We start from the raw sequence: 25,625 nt of genomic DNA, 5'->3' as shown, positions 1-25,625 counted from the left end.
TTGTCTTTTACATTTAATTAATATGGGTTTTGCACTTGTACAATGGTATGAAGTTTGTAATTAAATTTTCATATGTATGAAAGTCTGTTTGTGAGTTCTATGTTCTGTTCCAATAGTCTGTTTGTCTAACTCTATACCAAAATAACACGCTTAATTACTAAAGCTTTCCTACCTTTTAGAATAGAGGAAAAATCTCCTGTCTTGGCTCTTTTCAAAATTGTATTAACGTGCCTTTTCTTTTTTGTCCTTTCATTTGAATGCAACTTGTTTACTAGTCAAGTTCTATGAAAATCCCTGTTAGAATTTTTCTTAGAAATATATTGACTTTACAGATTAAGGAGAATAGCCATGTTTACTGCATTGACTTTTCCACCCATTAACCCTGGTATATATATCTCTTAATTTATTCAGGTTTTATGTCTTTCGGTCATGTTTTGCAATTTTGAGCAAAAGAGTCTTATACCTTTTTTAGTAGATTCATTCTTAGGGATCTTATAGTTTTTGTTACCATATGAACAGAATATTTCTATTACATCCTCAAATTGGTGGTTACTACTTGATTTTTGTATATTGATCTTATATCCACTTAGTTCTAATAGGCTTTTTGTGTAGATAATCACATTTTCTACAAATAAGAGTAATCTTTTTTTTTCCCCTTTTCAATTCTTATACCACTTTTCTTTTCATCTTATTTAATTAGAATCTTTACAGTGTTAAATGTTGCTGACCTTAATGAAAATGTTGATGCCTTTACCATTAAGTTTGATTTTTACTAAGTGTTTTTATCAATGAATCTTGAATTTTAGTAAATGATTTTTTCTACATATATGGAAATTATCAGATTATTCTTCTCCTTTAATCTGTGAGGGCTTTTTCTTTTAAAATGGGAGAGACTCCAATCACATAAGCAAGGGGAGATGGGGGAGATACAGGAGAGAGAGGATGATCAATTAGTGGTGCATAATACCTGAAAAAGGAGAAAGAAATGGCATCCAGGGTAGAGGAAAGAATTGACTTAAGATAGGAGAAGAAGGGGAGTTGAATTGAAGGAAGAGTCATATTCAAAGAGTGAAAGAAGAGGACATAGTTAATAATTAAGAAAATTAAAAAATTATCTTTTGGAGAATAGGAGATTTAGTTGAATATTTTAATTAGGAAATTTCAAGATAGGAATAAAGGCCTCATTAATATTGTTGATTTCACAGAAGAGTAGATTGCCCCCTCGTCATCACCCCAAATACTCAGCTTACCTAGGTGAAGATGTAGGAAAAAAAAACTAGGCAGGTGATTTTTCATAGTATTGTGCCTTTTCTAAGAAGGTGCTATGAAAAGACAAGAGAGTTTAGCATATTATCTATAAACTGGAAGAAATGAAGATCCATATAATCTCATTTATATAGGGAAGGAAGTAAAGACAGGAGGTTTCTAAAAAGGGAGAAAGACTTGTTAATGGGTTGAACATCTCAGGGAAGCCATAGGACAGATATATTGAGAATTTTTGAGCTAGGAAGATAGGAGGTTTTAGTAATAGAGAATTATCTCTTAAGATGACACCAAGGAACTGAGGTCTAGGTATTAGATCAGTTGTCATTGAACTTGAAGTCAAGAGTGACAGCAAACTTGAAGAAAAAAGACTTTGAGTGAGAGGCCCGTGATGCTTTCAGTGAACCAAGAGTAGTGACCATGAATTTGTTACATAATTATAAGAGATGGTACAGCCAGATGGCCTGAGCCTCAAGGGAACAGATTTTTTTGTCAAGGTAGAGAAACTATGATCTCTGGAAAATACACTGGGCTAAGAGGATCATAGATTCCATATCCTGACTCTAAGGAACATGGGAATGAACATGAATTGCCTTCACTTTGAGAACATTCCAGGATAATGCAGTTTCATTAAAGAAAAGAAGCATTTCATGAAGTAATTGAGCGTGTAATAGGTTTATTAACCAATATTTTGGACTTTGAGGTAGCATCATGTAAGAGTTTGAAAAGAGATTAAATGGGGAGAGGAAGCCCAAAGCATTCTAAGATGAGAAAATGAAAGAGCATACATGACCAGAGGTGCATATTTTCTGAGGAAAGCGGGATTTTAAGGCAAGGTGGAATTACCTAGTCTTATGGGTTGCTAAGACAAGTTCCAATAGCTCCTTGTAACTGGTACTGGCTCTCAGACCTAGAATTCATTTTGCGCACTGAAAGGAAGGCCTGCCAGTTATAGTGAGGGCTTTGATATTCTGTTTTCTCCAGAGCCTTCAGATGGTCCTAATGGCAGATCTTATTTAATGGAGATTTATGGTCCTACATAAGAGACAGATATAGTGGTTCCTCCTCATGAGGTGTGAGGATCAGTCACATGGTTCAGCAACATGAGGTAAGGAAGCCTTCATTCTGGAGAGATCAGGACTGATTAAATTTGATATTCTTTAAAAGTATTTGAAATGTGCAACTTCAACATTTTAAGTTAAATATAATACATTTTTAAATATAATTTCTATACTAACCTTTTGAGTTAGAGCCAGAACTTTTTCTTTGAATATAGGTCTGCTGATTGGAGTTTTTCACCATCTTCCTTGCATACGTCACACCTATAATACATTATGTAGGATTTGCATTTTGTTTTCATTAAAATGGAGTGCAGGATCTGTATGGGTTTTTACAATCACTTTCCTTATTCTAGACTTGTATTACCCCTGCATAACAACAGTCATTTTTTAATGATTTGCTTTTATTGAGTTTTGCCAAATGCAAACATAGTTTTCATAAAAATAGCTCTGTTGTCATATTTTGGCAGTTTACATAATAGTTAATTAATAATCAGTGCAAATAGCATGATATATTTGTGAACAAAAGAAATTTATTTTTAGGTACAATACCAAAAGCATAATCCATGTAAGAGAAAAATGATAAGTTGGTCTTCATTAAAATTGAAATTTTCTCAGCAGAACATTCTGTTTAAGAAAATGAAAAGAGACTTCTGGTCAAGATGATGGTGTAGTTAAATGCAGTACTCGCCTCCTCCTCCAACAACCACATCAAAACAACCATTATTCAGAACCACCTGAAACCTAGCTGAATGGAAGTCCTACAACTAAGAATTTAAATAAAAAGCCACAGGGAGAAACCAAGATGGCGGCATAGGTAAGCACCTAAACTGCTGCCTCGCACAACAATTTCAAAACTACAACTAAAAGACAGAACGGACACCATCCAAACCACTTGAAAGCTGGCCGAGTGAAAATTCTACAACTAGAAGGAAAGAGAAAAGCTCACAGAGAATTGGAGGTACGGCAAAGGGTCTTTGTGCGCGCAGAGAGGAAGGGCAGCTGAGAGCCTGGCTGACTTTCTCTGGTGGAAGGGGGAAGGAAGCCCCCGACCGCACTGAACCCCAGTTCTGACTGCACTGAACCCCAGTTCCAGGCGAGCCCCTGGGGACCCACGCTCTTGTGGGGGGAATCTGGACTCTCGGGCAGAGACTCGGGAGCCGGGGAAGGAGGAAATCTGAAAGCGCGCGCGTGCTAGTGTGCACAAAGGCTGCAGAGGTTGCCACAGGCTTTCCCTAGTGGAAGGGAGTCAGAGGCTCCTGACTGCACTGAGCCCCAGTTCTGATTGCACTGAAACCCAGTTCCAGGCGAGCCCCTGGGGACCCACGCTCTTGTGGGAGGAGTCTAGATTCTCGGGCGGAGACTCGGGAGCCGGGGAAGTCAGAGGACTGAAGGTGCGCGCGTGCGCACAAGGGCAAGGCTGACAGGAAGCCAAGACTCTCTGCTCTGCCCTGAGACTCCACCCCATTCAAGCTGAGCACAGAGGCTATTGCAATTTGGCAAGTCTAATCCTATAAGGCTGTCTCCAGCACCAAACTTCTCCCAGCATAGCCACAGCTGATCCTTACAGCCAACTGGCCTGGAGGTCAATTCCTCCCAGTTATACCAACAACAATCAAGACTTAATTACAACAAGGCTGTACACACAGTCCACAAAGGGGTGCACCAAGAGTGTCCACCTCAGGTTAACTGGGGAGGCAGACCCACTGGGCCATATAGGAAACCTAGCACACAAATCTACCCTACCAACTCAGGGAAGCAGCAAAAATGCGGCGTCAAAGAAACAGATCACAAATGAAAGAAATGGAGGAAAACAAACGACTGGATATGGAATTCAAAACCACGGTTATAAGGCTTTTCAAGAATATCCTAGAAAAGGCCGATAAATATAACGAGACCCTCGAAGATATGAAAAAGGACCAACTAGAAATTAAACATACACTGACTGAAATAAAAAATATTATACAGAGACCCAAAAACAGACTAGAGGAACACAAGAATCAAGTCAAAGAATTGAAATACAAAGAAGCAAAAAACACTCAACCGAAAAAGCAAAAAGAAAAGAAAAAAATCCAAAATCCAAAAAGTTGAAGATAGTGTAAGAAGCCTCTGGGACAACTTCAAGCGTACCAACATCCGAATTATGGGGGTGCCAGAAGAAGAGAGAGAGCAAGATACTGAAAACCTATTTGAAGAAATAATGACCGAAAACTTCCCCCACCTGGTGAAAGAAATAGACTTACAAGTCCAGGAAGCGCACAGAACCCCAAACAAAAGGAATCCAAAGAGGACCACACCAAGACACATTATAATTAAAATGCCTAGAGCAAAAGACAAAGAATATTAAAAGCAGCAAGAGAAAAACAGTTAATTACCTACAAGGGAGCACCCATACGACTGTCAGCTGATTTCTCAACAGAAACTATGCAGGCCAGACGGGAGTGGCAAGAAATTTTCAATGTGATGAATAGCAAGAACCTACAACCAAGATTACTCTACCCAGCAAAGCTATCATTCAGAATTGAAGGGCAGATAAAGAGCTTCACAGATAAGAAAAAGCTAATGGAGTTCATCACCACCAAACCAGTATTATATGAAATGCTGAAAGGTATTCTTAAAGAAGAGGAAGAAGAAAAAAGTAAAGATAAAAATTATGAACAACAAATACATATCTGTCAACAAGTGAACCTAAAAATCAAGTGAATTAAAAATCTGAGGAACAGAATAATCTGGTGAATATAATAGAATCAGGGGCATAGAAAGGGAGTGGAATGATAATTCTCAGGGGGAAAGGGGTATGGGGGGTTCAGGAAGAGTCTGGACAAAAATCATACACCTATGGATGAGGACAGTGTGGGGGGAGGTAAGGGCAGAAGGTGGGGTGGGAACCAGGTGGAGGGGAGCTATGGGGTGAAAAAGGAGAAACAATTGTAATAATCTGAATAAAGATTTATTTAAAAAAATAAATAGAAAGCCACATTAAGATTGGTAGGAGGGGTGGAGTTAAGGAACAGGATGGTACCACACTCACGTTCCTCAGAAATTGGGAGGAATATATCTGCTGTGGAGATCTCCCCTGAGGAGTAAGGTTACCAGCCCCACACCAGGCCACCCAGCCCAGGGTTCCAATGCCAGGAAGAGAAGTCACCCCAATCTTTGGCTGTAAAAATCAAAGGGAATTGTGACTGAGTGAGATGGAGAGCTTCTGGAGTCCCAGGCAGTTCCTCTTAAAGGGCCTGCACACAGATTTACTCTTTCAGAGTTCCAACACGGGGATAGCAGCTCAAAAGGCACCAGGAACATGCAAGGAGGAACTGAAGTATTTGGCATTAGGGCAAGAGCTGGGGGGGTCAGCTTTTTCCCAGAGAAAAGTGCTGGCAGAGGCCATTTTCCTTTTTTTGAGCCCTCTGCCAACAAAGCTGGCAGAAGGGCACCATATCTGAGTCTCTGTCAACCTGGCTCACACTGTTTGCCATGCCCTGTTGATTCCCTGAGACTCCCACCCCACCTATGTGGCTTTTCTATATAATGGCCTATCTTTGCTGACACTTCAGACTTTTCTAAAATCTCTCAAACAAGCTACATCTGGCCTTGGTGTGCCCTGTACCTTTTGCTAAGTTGTCCCTGGCCTGGCACTAGCTGCATCTAGCCTTGTTTCACAGTTAGCCTTACCTGGACACCTCTAAGCCTAGCACAAGTAACAGCCATCTGCAGATTGCTTTGTAGTTCATGCCAGGTGGCCCCAGGCAGAACACACATGGTGGCTCACCTTAGCCTGCACCTCCCAGGAGGCCCCAGAGCCAGCACAACCAGTGGATAGCTTCAAACTACATCAAAGCATCACCCAGCCACTTCCACAAGTGATACGAGGGGTAGACTCAAGTGGGCACCAGAGCCCCACTGAAGTAAGTTCTGCTCTGTGGAGCGGGCTCCTACACAGTTGATCCTCTATGGTGATTGGTGGTCGTAGCCAGTCCTTGCAGCCAATCAACCTGGGGGTAAATCCAGTCCACTGATGTGCCAACAGCAATCAAGGCTCAACTACAACAGGAGGGCATACATAGTTCACATGGGGGCATACATGGAGTGCCCAGCTCAGGTGAATGGGGACGCTGTGCCACTGGACCCTACAAGATACCTACTACATTAGGCCACTCTACCAAGCCTGGGAGATGCAGCAGATCTACCTCATACATAGAAACAAACACAGGGAGACTGCCAGATGAGGGGACAAAGAAACATGTTTCAAATGAAAGAACAGAACAAAATTCTAAACAAAATGGAGACAAGTAATTTAAATGCAGAATTCAAAACATTGGTTATAAGGATTCTCAGTGAACTTAGTGAGAACTTCAACACCATAAAAAAGGACCAGTCACTAACTGAAATGAAGAATAATTTACAGGGAATCAGTAGGAGAGTAGATGAAGCTGAGAATGAAATCAGTGATTTGGAATATAAGGAAGTACAAAAACACCCAATCAGAACAACAAAAAGAAAAATGAATAAAAAAAAATGAAGGTAGTGTAAGGAGCCTCTAGGACAACTTCAAGTGTACCAACATTCACATCATGGGGGTGCCAGAAAGAGAGCGAGAAATTGAAAGCCTATTTGATAAAAGAATGACAGAAAACTTCCCTAACCTGGTAAAGAAAATAGACATATAAATCCAGGAAGCACAGAGGGTTTCAAACAAGATGAGCCCAGGGAGGCCCACACCAAGACACATCATAATTAAAATGCAAAAAGTTAAAGACAAAGAGAGAATCTTAAAAGCAGCAAGAGAAAAGCAATTAGTTACCAACAAGGGAGCTCCACAATCAGTGTCAGCTGATTTCTCAACAGAAACTTTGCAGGCCAGTAGGGATTGGCAAGAAATACTCAAAGTGATAAAAAGCAAGGACCTACAACCAGGATTACCCAGCAAAGCTATCATTTAGATTCAAAAGACATATAAAGAGCTCCCCACATAAGAAAAAGCTAAAGAAATCTATTACCACCAAACCAGAGTTACATGAAATGTTAAAAGGTCTTCTTTAAGAAAAATAAAGGGGGAAAAAGAAAAAATTTGAACAGTAAAATGGCAATAAATATATATTTATCAATAATTAAATCTAAAAAACTAAACAAGCAGAGCAGAAAGAGACTCAGATTTTGATGGTTGCTAAATGGGAAAGGGGCTGAGGGGGATGGGTGAAGAAGGTGAAGGAATTTAGAAGTACAAATTGGTTGTTACAGAATAGTCATGGGGATGTAAAGTATAGCATAGGGAAAATAGTAATATTCTAATAACTATGTATGGTGTCAGATGGGTTGGAGATTTATTGGGATGATCACTTAGTAATTTATGTAATGTCTAATTACTGGGGTATACACCTGAAACTAATATAATATTGTATGTCAACTATAATTGAAAAATTAAAAAATGATATAAATAAATTTTAAAATAGAAATGGAAAGATAGGGCACAGACAGGAGAAAAATAATACATATCTGAAAAAGGACTTGTCTCCAAATTATACAGTAGATTCTTAAAATTCAACAATAAACAAACAAAATTCCAATTATAAAACGGACAAAAGTGAACAAACACATTACCAAAGAAGAGATATAGATGGCAAATAGCACATGAAGAGATGCTCAAAATTATATGTCATTAGGAAAATGCAAATTAAAATAATGAGCTATCACTACACACTATTAAAATGGCAAAAATCTAGAACACTGACAATACCAAAAGCAGGCAAGGATGTAGTACTACAGAAACTCTCATTCATTGCTAGTGGGAATGCAAATTGGTACAACCACTTTGGAATACATTTTGGCAGTTTCTTACCAAGCTAAACATACTTTTATCACTCAATCCAATAGTCACTCTCCTTGATATTTACCCAAATGAGTGGAAAACTTATATGCACACAAAATCCTGCACATGAATGTTTATAGCAACTTTATTTGCAGTTGCCAGAACTTGGAAGCAGCTAAAATGTCCTTCACAATAAAAAGTTAACAAACCATGAAAAGACATGGAGGAACCTTAAATGCATATTGCTAAGTTAAGCCCATCTGAAAGTTTACATTGTCTGTGACCTATCCAACTGACATCTGTAAAAGACAAAACTATATAGACAGTTGCCAGGGATTTGGGGGAAAGAGGAATGAATAGGTATAACACAGGATTTTAAAGCATGACACTATTCTGTATGATACTGTAATGGCAGATATATGACATTGTACATGTGTCAACCCATAGAACTGTACAACACAAAGAGTGAACCCTAATGTAAACTATGGGCTTGAATAATGTATCAGTATTCATTCATGAGTCACAACAAATGTGCCACACTAATGCTAAAAGATAATAGTAGAAGAAATGGAGAAAAATAAAGTATATTAATTTTTAAAAATTGATTATTGTAGACATAAAGCTTAACTACTAAGAGCAGAAGTGTAGGTGTACTGCACAAAAGAACCTGCTAATTGTAAGCATCGAGCATCATCCATATGCTTCATTCAGAGAAACAGATCAATGGTTAAACTAGCACTTGATAAAATAGAGATCAGTAGTTGGAGAGCTTCAGCTGTGATAAAAGTGTAACCTGTTGTGTGGATGAAACTACTCTGGAGAGTGTGTTTTGTAAGCAAAGAAGAAAAAATGGAGAACAGAATCATGAATGATAGGAAGGAAGCCAGAGGAGTGGCCAGCAATCCCTAAGGAAAACCAGAAAAGAGCAAGTTTTTTGGGGAACCAAGGGAAGAGGAAGTTTCAAGGAAGAGACAGAGAGACAACAATGTCTAGTGGTTCTTAGAAATTAAGATATAATTCATTCAACAAATATTTAATAGTGACCTATTATGTATACACCTGATATCTTGTCTCTGTCTCTGCAGTGGATACAGAGTAGGTCACTGTATCCTAGTACGGCATTCACAAATTCCTGTCTTCATAAATTATAATCTATTGGAGAAGATATCAAAATAAAAGGAGCAGGCTACTATGAAAGCATATAGCTAGTGATGCTAGCTAAGTTAGTTATTGGGTCTTGGTGATTATTCCTGAAGAAATTATATTTAACCTGGGATTTGAAGAAAATATCTGAATTACTGAGGTAACACATGCACATAGTTGAACATAGAAGTCAAAGAGATCATTAGCGGACCTGAGAAAGAACACACAGATTGTGGCCGTCAGGAGTCAACAGCTCTCTGCCTTGCCATATTGAAGAGATGTTGAGTGTGGAGATTTCTCTCTCTCTCTCTTTTTTTTTTTTAATGTTTAGAGATTGAATTTTCCTTCAGGTTTTATCAGCCTTAACACTTCCATTTTACATTCTTTCCTCAGGTATAGTAGTGGAAGATTGTCTGATTTTGCTCCAAAACTTGTTAAAAAACAACAATTCCAATCAAAATTTTTTTAAAGAAGGCTCATATATTCAACGTATGAAACCTTGGTTTGAAGTTGGAGATGAAAATTCTGGCTGGTCTGCACAGAAAGTAACAAATCTGCATCTAATGCTACAGGTATATTGAACTTAGACATAAATGTGGTAAGAATTTTGGCTGTAATCCTTTAAAAAAAAAAGTAAACTCGTGTTTAATAAAACCAGGATGTTCAGTAGATTTCAGGTTGGCTTTGTAAAAAATTTCCTTATAATATGGAAATTGATCCCCTTCACACCTCCATACACACCCCTATCATTCAGCTTTAATAATTATTACATCTGGCAATTTTGTTTCATTTTTTTATTCCCCTCTCCTACCCTGCAGGATTATTTTAAAGCGAATCCAAACATAGTTTCCTGATGAGTTTTACAACAGAAGATAATCAATTACGGTGTTGACTTGGAATTTTTTAAATGTGCTTTTTTTAATGAAGACTCTGATATAAATTTTAATATTTAGAATATTAAGTTCAACAAATAAATTCATTCAGAAAACATTTACTGAGGGCCAGGCACTGAATGCTAGTAAATGAATTATAATGTCTCTATCTCCAAAGATTAATAGTCTGAGTTTTAAGTCCAATACAAATTAAATTGACAAATCACCTCTAATTTTATTTAAGCTTTATTGTAATAGATAGTGAAAGTGAGGACAGTAGGATCCCAAATTACTTTTGCATCAGAGAAAATTACAAAGTTCTTTGAAGCATTTTACTTATTTACTCCTTTATTGAATTCCCTATTCCAAACACTTAAGTTTAGACCGCCTCCTAACTTACTCTGGTGAATCTTATGGGTCTTTGAATGTCTCTGAATTGTGCCTGCATCTCTGAAGTTGTGTTCTGCAAAACTAGATTGTTAATTTCTCTAGTAATTAGAGTCTTAATACTGTTGCATGCCCTGGAGTTGCTTACATAGGTTTGATTGATAATTAGGGTCACCATATACCCCAGTTTGCCAGAACAGTATTTGTTTTGTAATTACTCAGTGTCATCTTTTGCTTCAAGTGTCCCTATTTGGGTAATAAATTATATAGGTACCCTATTCAGAATATGCCTAAACATTGTTAGGAAAATATTTTACAGAAGAACATGGGTAGAATCTTTCTATTTATACTCCCAACTTCATTATTTCTATTTTCACATGTCAGTATTGCACATTTCAAGACTTTGTTAGTTTATGTTTTTTAGAACAGGGTTCCAAGTGGTAAGCTTGATATCTTTGCTCAACACTGCTTTCTTGATAAAGGAAATTTCTCTAGAAAACTAATTTACAAAATGTGATTAGAGAGAGTGAAGGGATCTGATGATGTACAAAAACTTATATATTTCCTACCAAACAGTGAAAATTTAAATTGCTTGAGGAGCCTACTCATGTTTTATAGTGTAGGATACTATGTAAAGAATTCTTTTTGAAGACAGTGTCACTGTTTAAAAAGTAAAGTACTCATTTAACCCCCAAAAATTTTAGGATAGAGTGTTACATGTAGACTGAAGAACAGAACCTGGCCTGTGTGGCTCAGTTGGTTGGAGTGTTGTCCCATATACCAAAAGGTTGCAGGTTCAGTTCCCAGTCCAGGCACATACCTAGGTTGCGGGTTCGATCCCTGGTTGGGGTGCATGCAAGAGGCAACTGATCGATGTTTCTCTCTCTGTCATCGATGTTTCAGTCTCTCGCTCTCTCTCTTTCTCCTTCTCTCTCTCCTTCTCTCTCTCCCCTCTTTCTCTCTCCCCCTTCCTTCCTCTCTGAAAAAAATCATCAAAACATCTTCAGGTGAGGATTTTCAAAAAATAGAAAAATACTGCTATTATCCTAGTTACATAGTAAGTTAGTTAAGCAGCCTTTCCTTTTAAAAAGTAACTAAACTAATTAGATACTAATCTTGAAGAACATAAACATCGAAGTAAAACTGACGTTTAATTTATCTATTCTCCACCTTAAAGATTGAGTAGTTGAAGCATTCATGACTTCATAGGCCACAAGTTATTTTCTGCTTTTCAGTCTGTTGAATGCTCTTTCTTTATAGCTATATTCAGGGTTGTTTATATTTCAAGCACATAAAAAAGGCGTCATAAATGATGATAAACAATCCTTTTTTGGATAGATACACCCTAACTGGAATTATTCATCATTACAGTTATAATCATGATTGAATTCCAAGCCACTAAAAGTTGAAATTGATCTGCTTGAGAATATTTCATTCCAAGATTTGCAGATTGAATTTGGGGGGAAGAATCTTTTTGAAAAGTTTTGTTAGTCATAAAACATTTTAATTTTTTTGAATGATAGTTTAATGTCTAGTTCTGCCTCCCAGGAAGCTCATTATCTTATGAGAGAATCTTTTTCAATGTTCTGAAGCTTAAATTATTAAAAACTTAATCTATATAATGAGTCAACAAAATCTGCTTTCTTATCCATATAATAAGGACTCCCTCTTTCTTCAACCATTCTTTCTACTTTTCTTTCATCCAGAAATTGATAATTATTTTTTCTGTATTTCCTTCATCAATAAAAATATCTAACTGCTATTAGATCATATTAAGAAATTATTATTTTGATGTGTGTAATAATGGTTTGATGACTGTGTTTTCTAAAATCCATATCAGTTAGAGGTACTTATAGAAATATTTGTTGGAGAAATGACAAATAGCTTGATATTTGCTTATAAAAAATTTTAAGTAGGGCTAGGAGGATAATAAATTTTAAAAACAACAAAAAATTTTAATGAAAATCTAATTAGAAAGGTCCAAGGAGAAGAATTGATGAAGAACTAAAGCCTCTCTAGTATCATCAATCTATTAGTTAACCCTCTTAATAAAGTATTATCATAAATGTCCCATTTGATTTTGATATACAAAATTTTATACACACATATACATATAACTCTAGCTTTAAAATGCAAGCTATATATAAAATTATTTTGAAGATGTAACTGTGCTGAACACTTATTTGGGATGACTTTTTTATGTTTCTTAAATTTCATGTTTAAGTTCAGACTAATCTAATCATAGGATCCGAATTAGGGACTTAATGAGCATTAACAAGCAGTGGGGCCAACTCCTTGCCTAATTCATGAATCTTCTACCATGTCTCCAGTTGTTTATCCTCTCTTTAAATATTTCCGGTTTAGGAGGAATTTAAATACCTCCACTCATTCTGTTTTCAGACCTGCTCTATAATTAGGTGTTCATCCTTATTTCAATAAGAAATCTTACTTTGATAAAATACCACCCTGTTACTTATTCATTCATTCATTTATTGACTATGGACTATATTATAAATACTGTGCTTATTTGGGATACAAAAATGACCGAGGTAGTTTCTACTCTCTGGGAGTTCACAATCACTGAAGGAGACAAACTTAGGATTAATATGTAGTATAACTGAACTATTGTCATGATAGCATAAAGGAAAGAGCACACAGATCTGGCTGAGCAGGTGAGGGCATTCTTCAAATAGATCTTTTTTTTTGTTGCTATAGATTAAATTTGCTTCAAGACTTTTTTAAAGTCTTTGATCTTTAAAAGACATTCTTTTTTCTCTTTCTTTTGCAGCTTATTCGTGTCCTGGTATCTCCCACCAACCCTCCTGGTGCTACCAGTAGCTGCCAGAAAGCCATGTTCCAGTGTGGCTTATTGCAGCAGCTTTGCACTATCCTAATGGCTACTGGAATTCCTGCTGATATTCTGACTGAGGTAAACTGAATGAAGGCAGACTGCTCTGTGGAAGTTGAAATCCTAAAAGTTATTAGAAAGAATTAAATATCAGCTAAAGGAAAAATAGCAATAGTTAACTATTTTTATGTGTTAAAAGTCCTTATTGATCCTACTAAAATATAATTAGCATAATGATGACAGTATCAATTCCAAAAGGTGCACTCATTCCTCAAGTTTACTAATATATAAGTAATGATTAAAGCATAGAAGAGTTCTCATTAATTTTATTGTGTTCAACAGGCATGAACAGTATGATTTATGTTTGTAATTTTGAGAACAATATGACTTTAGTCTTAGTCAAGTAGGACTTGAGTCTTAAGAAGTCTTGCTTATTTATAAAATAGTAAATTCTTTCCTGACATATGGCATTTTCTGTTTTCTACCTTTTAAGAGAAATGTTAATTTGAAGAAAATAATGGTTTCATTTATTTAAATTATCTTTTTATTTTTCTCAACACATGCACATTAAAAGCACAGATAAATAATAAAGGTTTTATAACAAAAACAGCTGTCTTCAACCTCTCTCCTCCCTACAATCTGTCCCACTAACCCCCTGTATAGGCCTCCTACTTTACTTCCCTTGTCACCCCAGTAACTTATTTTTAAATCAATAATCAGGGCTTATAGTCTTACAACTATATTTATCCTGTCCCCTGCTAAGCCAAAGAGAGCCCTATGTCTTCTTTTAAAATACCCCTTACTCTTGTTTGTGTTATAATAGTGTTCTTTTTTGCATTTTATTTTCTGGAAACCTTCCATCATCCTGCTCCAATATGGACTGGTTATTCTCTACTTCTGCCACACGACTCTTGTCCTGGACTTTCAATCACCATTCCTCCTAGGAGTTCCTTTTGCCTCTCTCTCTTTTTTTTTTTTTTTTTTTAAATATATTTTACTGATTTTTTACAGAGAGGAAGGGAGAGGGATAGAGAGTTAGAAACATCGATGAGAGAGAAACATCGATCAGCTGCCTCCTGCACACCCCCTACTGGGGACATGCCCACAACCAAGGTACATGCCTTTGACCGGAATCGAACCTGGGACCTTTCAGTCCGCAGGCCGACGCTCTACCACCGAGCCAAACCGGTTTCGGCATTTTTTGCCTCTCTCTTGACTTGGATTCCTTAGTTACAAATTCCATGTCTTTCTCCGACCCCCCCATTTCATTATCTTATTTTAGTTAACTTCTTGAAAAGGGACAAATGGCAAGAGAATATGTTTTTAGTTTTATGTTATTCCTTCCGAGTTAATTTGAAGTTTGGCTAGGGATAGAATTCAGAGTTGGAAATTACTTGCACTCGGCTTTCAGAACATTATTCCAGTGTTACTGAAGCCATCTTGAATCTTAATCCTTTTTATAGAATCTGCTTTTTTCTCTCTAAATCTTTTGAAATCTTTATTTCTGGTTTTCTAAAATTTACTGATGATATGCTGTACTTAGAACTGTTTTTCCTCCATTTATTTGAAAGAGCACTCACTGGGCCCTTTCAAGCCAGAGACAAATGTACTTCAGTTCTGAGGATGTTTTTTGAATTCCATGATAATGTTCCCTTTTCTCTTCCGTTTTTCCAACTCTATTAATAGATTGTTGGACTTTCTGGACCTATTTTGTTTTTTTAATTCTATTTTCTTGGAGGTTTTTTTCAACTTTATTCTTTTTCTGTGTGTGTGTGTGTGTGTGTGTTAATCCTCACCCAAGGATATTTTTTCCATTGATTTGTAGAGAGTGAGAGGGAGGGAGGAATGAGGAGAGTGAGGGAGAGAGAAAAAAACATCAACGTGAGAGAGACACATCAATTGGTTGCCTCCTACACACACCCCAACCAGGGCTGGGTATTGAACCTGCCAACCAGGTATGTGCCCTTGACCAGAATCGAATCTCAGACCCTTTGGTGTGTGGGCCAACATTCTAACCATTTACCCACACCAGCCATGGCTCAACTTCATTCTCAAATTGAATCTTTAATTTGTTATATTTTAAATTTGTTCTCTAATATTATATGAAAGCATCCTTTTCTTGTTTTGTAGAAATAGATTCTAGCTCTTAAAGGATATAATTAATTTTAGGTTTTTGAGATTTTAAATGTGTGTGGTCAAGTGTTATTTTTAATTGGAGGCCTACACTTAATTTTTTTAAATGTTATCTCAAGGAAGTGTTACAAGATTATATGCTGTCACTAATTAATTTGGTGTCTGAATTTTGGCTTTGAAAAACAAAAAGTAGAGATATAACAGTTTTCTTCACTTGAAAGCATGTTTCCTTCCTTAACTTACTTTCTCTAAATTATTTTCCCCCTTTAATAGACCATTAATACTGTATCAGAAGTTATTCGAGGCTGTCAAGTAAACCAAGACTACTTTGCTTCTGTAAATGCACCTTCAAACCCACCAAGGTAGGAAAAGGGAAATATTGAGATTCTGCTATGAAGTAAAAACTTACTTTGGGTTTTTAGTATGTCTCATATGCACACCTTATTCTTTTAAGAAGTTCAGTTTGTGTGTTTTGAAACTAGAAATTATCTGACAAGATAAATATGTTGGTATTTTAAAAGAGTTAGTAGTCTTTGGTACCTATTTGGGCTCAGGTATCACCTCTTCCACTTTCTAGCTGTGTGCCTAAGCAAATAAATAATTTCGCTTCTCTAAGCTGCAGTTATCCTTTCTGTGAAATGGAGATGGAAATACTTAACTTGCTTGTGTTCTGGTTATGGTTTTTCAATCAACAAAAATGACTAGTTATTGATTTGCAATGTTTCTTTTTCTTTTTTTTAAATGCAACAGACCGGCAATTGTAGTACTTCTCATGTCTATGGTTAATGAAAGGCAGCCATTTGTATTGCGCTGTGCTGTTCTCTATTGTTTCCAGTGTTTCTTATATAAAAACCAAAAAGGACAAGGAGAAATTGTGTCAACACTTCTACCTTCCACCATTGATGGTAAATAATTTCATTTTAATTCCTGCTTTAAAAAGTAGATAATTGTCTTTCTAGATTTTAATGGTAAAATATATCACAAATCATAAAAGACTCTGGGTGTAGTAGAATATTTAAACTATGGCATTTCCTTGAATTTTCTTTAGAAATGTAGTGTTCAATTAAGGTAAAAAATTTCTGGACTATTACTATTATCAATTTGATGCCAAAAGTATTCTATTTCTTTATTCTGCTACTTTTTTCCCCAAGGTCTTTTTTTTGGGGGGGGGGGGGTCATCTTTCATTTGTTTTGAAAAACAGACTTTCAAAAATATTACTTAACTAGTGGCCTGGTGCATGAAATTCGTGTACATTAAAAAGGAATTAATTAGAGGAAATATTTTAATATTGCTATTAGCCCTTTCTCTATAATAGAAGTGTCAGAGATGAAAGAAAATTAGTAAAATGTATATGAAAATCTCCCTCCTGTCAGAGTCAGGGGCGCACCGCAGGACCCAGAGTCAAGTCCCCATCCACCACCCGCGTGCACTTCGAAAATGCAGGAGACCCAGACCCGGCCGGCCCCACCCTCATCAAGCCCCTCTGGGTTGGGGGCGCAGCCTTAGGTCCCCCAGCCTGGCGCCAGGTCAGGGGCGCAGTCTCAGGTCCCCCTGTCAAGCCCCGCCAGGCGGGGTGCGCAGCCTCAGGTCCCCCGGAACTGGGGGCACAGCCTGAGATCCCCTGACAAGCCCTGCCAGGCAGGGAGCAAAGCCTGAGGTCTCCATCAAGTCCCACTGGGCGGGGGGCACAGCCTGAGGTCTCCCAACCTGGCACCGGGGTGGGGGGTGCAGCCTGAGGTCCCTCACCCTGGCCAGGCGCCATGCAGCCTCAGGTCCCTGCTGTTCAGTCGTGACGTTACGGCGTCCTGGCTAATTTGCATATTCCTCTATTATATAGATAGACACATTAGCACATTTTTAGATAGTATTTTGTCTTTTTCTGTTTGTAGAAAACAACATAATAAATGTTTATGTTATTATCATCTGCCTTTCATCTTTGTAGCAACTGGTAATTCAGTCTCGGCTGGTCAGTTATTATGCGGAGGTTTGTTTTCTACTGATTCACTTTCAAACTGGTGTGCTGCTGTGGCCCTTGCCCATGCTTTGCAAGAAAATGCCACCCAGAAAGAACAATTGCTCAGGGTTCAACTTGCTACAAGTATCAGCAATCCTCCTGTTTCTTTATTGCAACAGTGCACCAACATTCTTTCACAGGTAATGTAGCCAGTGAAAATTCTCTAAGGGCATGAGGGAGGTTTGGCTTACATGTTTTGATGCCAATGATATAAGAATTTAAGGCTGTTCTTAGTAGACTATGCAGATGAAAAAGGGAAGGGGCAAGGACTTACTTACCTGCTTATTAGCTTATTGTAACCTGAAACAGTTTTGTAGAGAAAAAGCCATAAATATTCTTACAAGAATGGTTTTGCCAAATAGTTTTATAATAAGGTCTGCATCATGATGGAAACACATATTCTAGGCAAAGGTGTTTATTGGTTTTTCTTTTTCAATCATCCACAGTGTTCTTGCATGTCATTTCTCTTGTCATTTTAATTCAGCTCACTTTAAGAGAGGGACTAAAGTAGTTCGTAGCCATATACCTCCCTCTTTCTCTTCCCAGACACAGAGCAATTGAACTTCCTTTCAGAAAACAAAACTAGAATGCCAGTCCATAGCTTGTATAGTTAAACAGTATAATCCTTGATGTTTATGAGTTCTCAAAACTCCAAGGCATATAATTTACCTAGTATGATAGAGGAAAGCATAACTAAAAATGTTTGCATTCCTTTAGACTATTGATAAGAACAGTAGTCTCGAAGTATCAATTCTAACTCATTTAGGAATATCACTTACTATTAAATGATTTGCCCACATGTGCCAGACTTGCTGTTGAACAATTCAAGTTCATGCTTTAGCAACAGGGTAAAGGCATCAACATTCAGAGTCACTGGGTGGGGGGAGTAAAAATGTGGGTAAGTCTCAATTGCAGTATCCACTGGAATTATCTGATACCCCTTCCCATGATAATGTGCCATATCATCCTTAATTTTTAATTTTGCTACATTTATGGAATTGTTTTATTGTTAGCTTTAAAGAAACATTAATGTCATCTATAGGAGTGATAAATGAAAGCTTAAAAATGAACTGTAGCCCTGGCCGGGTGGCTTGGTTGGCTGAAGCGTTGTCCTGTACAACAAACAGTTGCAGGTTCAATTCCCAGTCAGGGCACAGACCTAGGATGCAGGTTCGATCCCCAGTTGGGACTCATGCTGAAGGCAACCAATTGATTCTTACATCGATGTCTCTCTCCAAAAATCAATAAAAACATATCCTTGAATGAGGATTTAAAAACTTAACTGTAAATGAAAGGGGAGTTAAAAACTCCCTTTGTTGTTTAACATTGCTTTACTTCGATTGAAAGCTTATAGCTTTGATTTATCATTTATCTCTTATTGTGTAAAACTCTATGCCAAAATATTCATATTTTTACTTATTTAATACTTGGTATTTTCATGTTGCTGTCAGTTGAAAACAGCTTTTCTTAAGCCAAACAGTAATTAACTGTCTAACCACCATCACTATAGACTTTGCTCTAACATTGTAATTATAATTCATGCATAAAGAGAAATTCTCAAGATAATGGTGTCTTCCCACTCTTAGTAATCACAGTGCTATAAAATTATTCTTTCTGCTCTAAAATATATGTGCATTGTTATATAATGAAAGATTAGAACTGTTCTGTCCCAAAGTATTAGTTTGGGTTTGTAGAAACTGTATTTGAGGGATTTTTTCTAGATTTAAATTTTTCTAAAGCAGTAATATTTATGAATAATTTTTAATGTATAATTTACAGGGTGATAAGATCGACAGACGGGTATGTATCATTTCTGTAAACTTAGGCATTTTCCTCTTACAGCAAGGCTTTTCTTTGTCTTGGGTTTGCTGATTGGTTTTTTTTAACCGCTTGTTTGAAGTTATATTCTACTCACACTTTCATGTGCCAGTAAGTTGATCCTCTATCATAAGTGGCTCTACAGTTTTTCTCTTTGGGATATTGTAGTGGTTTTCCTAAGAACTGTGGGAATGACCATCTGAAGCTATACTGTGCTTCCTCCTGGAATGCTTACACTTTCAGAAATTCCTTGGTTTGGGCTTTTGGTGTTTTTTTTTTTGTTTTTCACCCAAGCTTGCTTCTTTATTTCCCCTAAAAACATTTCAATGGTAGTAAAATTTAGGATTAATAATTTTTCCATTAAGTTAGTCATTATATGAAAAAAAATGTGATGGTTTTTATATTAATTATGTTATTGAAAATATACAATAGTAAGTATAATTTTGTAATTTAAAAGATTTTAAATTAAATATTATGGGTTATTCTGGATATAACCCATATACTACAGCTACTATTGGGGATTAGTTTTTTATGTTTGTGTATGGTGGGTTGGGGGGGAAATGTGATTTGTTGGTTTTGTGGAGTGTTTGGCAAAAAAAAGGAGTGTAATGTTCATGTTTGGGCATATGTTCACTTGTGGTGTGGGTAGTAATAACTGAGATTCTGTTAGGAATTATATCTCTGTTTATGAGCATGATTAACTCAGACACAGACATATTTGACCTGAAGAATTTTTGATATTAAGTAAAGTATTTTATAAGTATACATGCCAGTAATTTAAGAGGAAATTTTTTGTAGGTATAATTTACACACAGAAAAATGCAGTTGAGTGTTCAATCTGATGATTTTTGGTGGTTAAATATATATCTCTGAAACTACCACCCAAAACAACATTTATAACATATTTATAGTCCTAGAAAGCTCCATCATGTCCCTTCCCTATTAATTCTCTATGCCCAGAGGCCACCACTAGGAAATGAATCTACAGAAAGTAATACTCTAGAGTCTCATTTTAAAACTTCAACACTAGAAGCTTAAAATACTGGCTTTTCATATTTTTTACAAAGATGGAAAAATACTAAACTTGAAATCTACAAAGTAGGAATAAGAGATATTTTTATTTAGAAAATGTAATAGGGGAAACGTAATAGCTTATATTAAAGATAAGATGATTCAGACTAAATTATTTTGTGATTCTCTTTCATCCTGTAAAATAGCCTGGTATGTGATTTCTAGTAACTAAACCATCAGGATGGTCTGAAATTATAATTTCATTGTCTGTTTGTTTTTCAAAATATCTTCAATGGTTCATATACTCTGGGGGCCTAGGATATGTACTTTTTCTTGACTTAAACCTATAAACAAACATATAAATATGTAAACATAAACAAATGAATAGTTTTAGTCAGAAAGTGAGGTCTGGCTTTCTTTTAGCTATTCTAGGTGTTTATCTTGTGAAGAATCCATCAGATGATCAGAGAGAGCAATGACAGAATATTTTGATAGTTTTTAATGCTCAATTTCTGATTTTATTTTGAAGGAATAGAGCAGCTTGAACAGGATTTTATTGTATTAATCTTATTTTCAACATGATGGTACAGTGGACAGATACTGTAGCATTTTTGCACTCAGTAGTAGTATATTTTTCTTTTCATTTTAAAACATTTAGAAAGATGGAAAGTAGAAAGAGAATAATGTTCCTCATTCTACTACCCAAAGATAACTACTGGTAAAATTTCAGTCATTTTTTTCTGTACTGTTTTATTTATAGAGCAGTGTTTATATATTCCATTTTATAGTCTGTATTTTTTCTTAGTTGTTTTTCATGTTATTAAACACTAAATCAACATCACTTTCTATTATTGTATAATATTTCACCAGATTGATATACCATTGGTTAGTTAACCATCTCCTTATTTTGGATATTTAATTATCTACCATTTTTCTCTATTGTGTATCATGGTTTGGTGAACATCAGCATAATATAGTTTGCATAAAAGAGCATTATTACATAGTCCTCACTTTGCATGCTTCCAATATGCATGGGTTTCTGTTAATGCAGCAGCACAAGGGCTGCCTATATTTCACTGAGGTAATAATAAATAAAAATTATCCCAGCAATTAATATTACTGTTTTCTGTTTTTCAGATCAGCTTTATTCTGCCATCTATTTTAAATTTGGAGCATTAGTTCTGCTTTTACTATGCTAGTAGTTAGAGAGTCATAGAATTGCAGAGCTAGAAACTAGGATAATAGTTTGTAACATTTGTAGAGCATTTACCATACACTGTTCTAAGTTCTTTACATGTATTTAATCCTTTCCACAACTCAGTGTATGGTTATTAACTATTACCCTTATTTAAGGATGTGGAAGAGAAGTAAGTAAGGTTTTATGGCTACTGAGTTTTAGAACCAGGATAGATATCCTGGTATCCTCTTAATGAGATCATGTAATCCAACTCCCTCTGTTACAAAATGAGGAAATTTGGGCCCACATAACATTTGGTTCTTCCAGTTTCCAACCAAATGTCCTTTTTACTGATACCGTACTGCCACTCTTAGAATTAAAACTTCAGTTCTTTAAAAAATATATATATATGTCCTTTTGAAATGGATAATACATGGTTTAGAAATCAAAATGATACAGAAAGGTATACAATAAGAACTCTTGGCCCCATCCTAGTTCCCTGCCTCCTATTATTCAAATGATTTGCCAGGTAAAGGGCATTTCTTTTATACTCTCAATGCTTTTTATGCATACCCACTGTTCTGCACCTTGGTTTTTTCTTTCATTTGGTGCCATTTTACCCTACCTCTAGCTAAGTGAAATAAAATTGCAGTGTACTAGATTATCTGTTTCCCCACAGTCAATAGCATGGTGTCAGACTTGTATTCTTGCCAATCTGATGGGTGGTAAAAAAAATGTTATCTCGCTGAGTTTTAATCTGCATTTCCCTTACTAAAATGTTGACTCACTTTCTGTATGTTTGCACACCAGTTTAAGTTTTTCTGTGAACTCTTTTTTTTTATGGTTTATCTGCCCATTTTGCTATTGGATTATTAATCCAATTTATTGTTTATAAGAACTTTATTTTATATTAAGGAATTCAACCCTTGTCTGTGATAATTTACAAATATATTTCTCCTGAGGTATCATTTGTCTTTTGACCTGAGTGTTTTGTTTTGAATTTATTTTATTTTATTTTTGTATCGCTTTCCTTTTTTAAAAAATTAATTTATTGATTAAGGTATCACATATTTGTCCTCATCCCCCCATTCCCATCCCAAACCCCTCCCCACACATGCCCCCACCCCCCTGTTGTCCGTGACCACTGGTTAGGCTTATATGCATGCATACAAGTCCTTTGGCTGATCTCTCCCCCTTACCCCCACCCTCCCCTACCTTCCCTCTGAGGTTTGACAGTCTCATCGATGCTTCCCTGTCTCCGGGTCTGTTTTTGTTCATCCGTTTATGTTGTTCATTATTTCCCCTAGATGAGTGAGATCATGTGATACTAGAAATACACTTATAAGAACCGAAAATGAGACAAGCAGTAATGGTTATGCTGGGAGGCAAATGAATCAGTCTGTAGTGAGTTTCTTTCTGGGCCAACAGTTCTTTTGAGTCCCAATTTCAATGTCAAACAGTTCCTTATGTGTACATGTCAGCGATGATATTTCAGTTCTGGATGGTGGACAAATGGTGATATCGCTTTCCTTTTATTGCTTCTACTTTGCCATGCTTAAAAGGCCTTTACCACTTGAAGATTTTAAGGAATTTGCCCATATTTTTATCTCATACTTTCTGGTATAATTTTTTGCATTTAAGTCTTTGTTCCACTTTCCTCAATGAGATATGAGATATGGATTCTCTGATCTTTTTTAGATAGCTATCTAGCTGTTCCAACATTTTTTAAGTCCATCTGTAACCCAGTAATGGTTTTATGCTGGCTATATTCATTTCTCTTTTTTATTTTTTACAGTTTCCCTAGTTATTTTTGCTTGTTTATTTTTCTATATGAACTTGAGAACCAACTTGTTTAGTTCCAGAGGAAAAAATCTGTTGGTATTTTTAGTAGGGTCACATTAATTTTCTAAATTTTATTAATTTTATAAATTAATATAGAATTAATATCTTAATGGTCTTGAGTTTTTCTATCTAAACATGGTTTCTTTCTATTGATTTATGTCTACTTTTGTGCTCTTTTAGGGTTGGTTTTAAATTTTCCTAGGTTAGGTTTTATACAGTTTTAATTATGTGCATTCTTGTGTACTTTATATTATTTTGTAACTATAATAAAGGGAATATTCTATTCTCTCTTAGTTATGTTTGACTTTGTTCTTCTTACCCTTCAATTAGACCCCTAAGGGCATACTTCTAGAAGATTCAAATTTGAATCTAATTGCACATTTGTTTACTCAGACATTAGCCAGTGATTTGATAGAATGCCTTTGTATATATGAAATAGGTATATTTGGCACCTACAAATGGTGTTCCAAGTAATAATAAACTTTTTATATATAACCAGAGAAAATCAATAAAACATTTGCATGTATGACTTGAGTAATTAGTTTTAAGTTCTCTTAGGCACAGAGTCAATTGAGAATAAGTGTATATATTTTAACTTTTCAATTTACTTGGGTAACCTGAAGATATATTATAGGCACAGTAAAGTCATAGAGGCAAGGAAAAATAATCCATGTGAAAATTAAATTCATGCTAATTAATGCTTACTTGGCAAATCATTTGAAGAGGTCTAATTTGAATTTGTTTAAATATTAAATATACTAGAAGATAGATTATAGAAAGGCTAAGATATTGACATCAAGACTCATTAAATTAGAAATTTAATGCTAGAAATTTTTCAAAACATGGTGATGGTTGGTACTTTAAATTCATAGTTCTCTAGATCTTTGAATAATTTTATTTTGGTTATTTTCTGAAATTGCTCCCAAAAGTAACACTTTACTGTGCTAATAGCCATTATTTTGTTTCAAAAAGTTTTGTTTTTCTTAATAAAAAAAATAGGTTACATAATATAATATTGGATAATATAATATTGGCTGTGATGATATTATCAGCAAACAGAATTTCCCACAAAGCATATATAAATCTGTTGTATCAAAATTTAGAAGACTATAATTTGGATGGATAGGTTAGTGTTCAGTATTATTTAATTAATTATACTTTGCAGCAGTATAATTAGTGATTTGGGGCACTTAGCTAACTTACATAAATCTTTTTCTCCTTCATTATGTTTGTGATTTTTTTTTATTATCTGTCATGTGGTCAGTGAGTTTGTAACATGGTTTGTTTATTTTTCTGTTAGAGAATATATTCTTTAATGGAACTTAACTAAATAATTCAGAAGATTATTTCTTCGTATTTTTCTCAGTGTTTTTTGAAGGAGGTAGAATTTGTCCTTTTATTTGAAACTTGTTTTTAAACTTTTAATTGAAACATCAAAAATTTGTCTGGCAAATTAATTTTTTTATAAAGTGACAGGATTGATACATTTTATAAAGCATCTATATCATACACTTCTTCCTTAGCAGACCAGGTTTTTCCACTAATAGTATTTTAGATAACCCAGTATATGCTTAAGAGCATGAATCAGTTCTGATTCCTTACTGTGCAGTACAACTCGTAGAGGACACAAGAATGCATTCTCTTGTTCAATTTTTAAAATCTGGATTCCTGACACATCTTTTATAAGATGTTAAATATGTTCTTATGCAGTGGTTCTCAACCATTCTAATGCCGCGACCCTTTAATACAGTTCCTCATGTTGTGGTGATCCCCAACCATAAAATTATTTTCATTGCTACTTCATAACTGTAATTTTGCTACTCTTATGAATTGTAATGTAAATATCTGTGTTTTCCGATGGTCTTAGGCGACCCTGCTAGCGGTTCTCAACCTGTGGGTCGTGAAGAATCTTATGCAAATGGGGAAAGATCTTAGGGCGACTTCAAATTTGAAAAGAAGTAAAATGGAGTTTCTGCTGACTTATCTATTTCAGGGAAGCAAAATACAGACAAGAGTTGGATTACTGATGTTGCTTTGTACCTGGCTAAGTAACTGTCCCATTGCGGTAACGCATTTTCTTCACAATTCAGCCAATGTTCCCTTTGTATCCTTTATATTGGTGTAAAATACTTATAAGCAGTTATCATTGTCATTTTTATTTCTTCCTCTCAGTTTGAAGTAGCTCTGTGCCCCAAATATTAGAGTTTTCTATGTTTGAACTTTTTAAACTGTTAAAGTGGTAATGGTGCTTG

At 35.8% G+C, this 25,625-nt stretch overlaps 1 protein-coding gene across 2 annotated transcripts in view; it reads left to right on the top strand.

Annotated features, from left to right (window-relative positions):
- The window catches only part of USO1 (USO1 vesicle transport factor), a 78,992-nt gene that overhangs the window by 41,006 nt on the left and 12,361 nt on the right, over nt 1-25,625 (top strand). Inside the window, exons 9-15 of one of the 2 annotated variants that reach the window (XM_080670671.1) lie at nt 9,664-9,842; nt 13,318-13,458; nt 15,784-15,872; nt 16,261-16,415; nt 17,454-17,665; nt 19,305-19,325; nt 25,367-25,477. In XM_080670671.1, the coding sequence (XP_080526797.1) occupies nt 9,664-9,842; nt 13,318-13,458; nt 15,784-15,872; nt 16,261-16,415; nt 17,454-17,665; nt 19,305-19,325; nt 25,367-25,477 (908 nt within the window). The remainder of the gene's footprint in view (nt 1-9,663; nt 9,843-13,317; nt 13,459-15,783; nt 15,873-16,260; nt 16,416-17,453; nt 17,666-19,304; nt 19,326-25,366; nt 25,478-25,625) is intronic. The other variant, XM_080670672.1, reaches the window with a different exon arrangement.

This window comes from Plecotus auritus (assembly GCF_963455305.1).
Source record: "Plecotus auritus genome assembly, chromosome: 1".
Lineage (NCBI taxonomy): Eukaryota > Metazoa > Chordata > Mammalia > Chiroptera > Vespertilionidae > Plecotus > Plecotus auritus.
The sequence above is the reverse complement of the archived record's forward strand: the minus strand, read 5'-3'. Positions and strand labels throughout refer to the sequence as shown.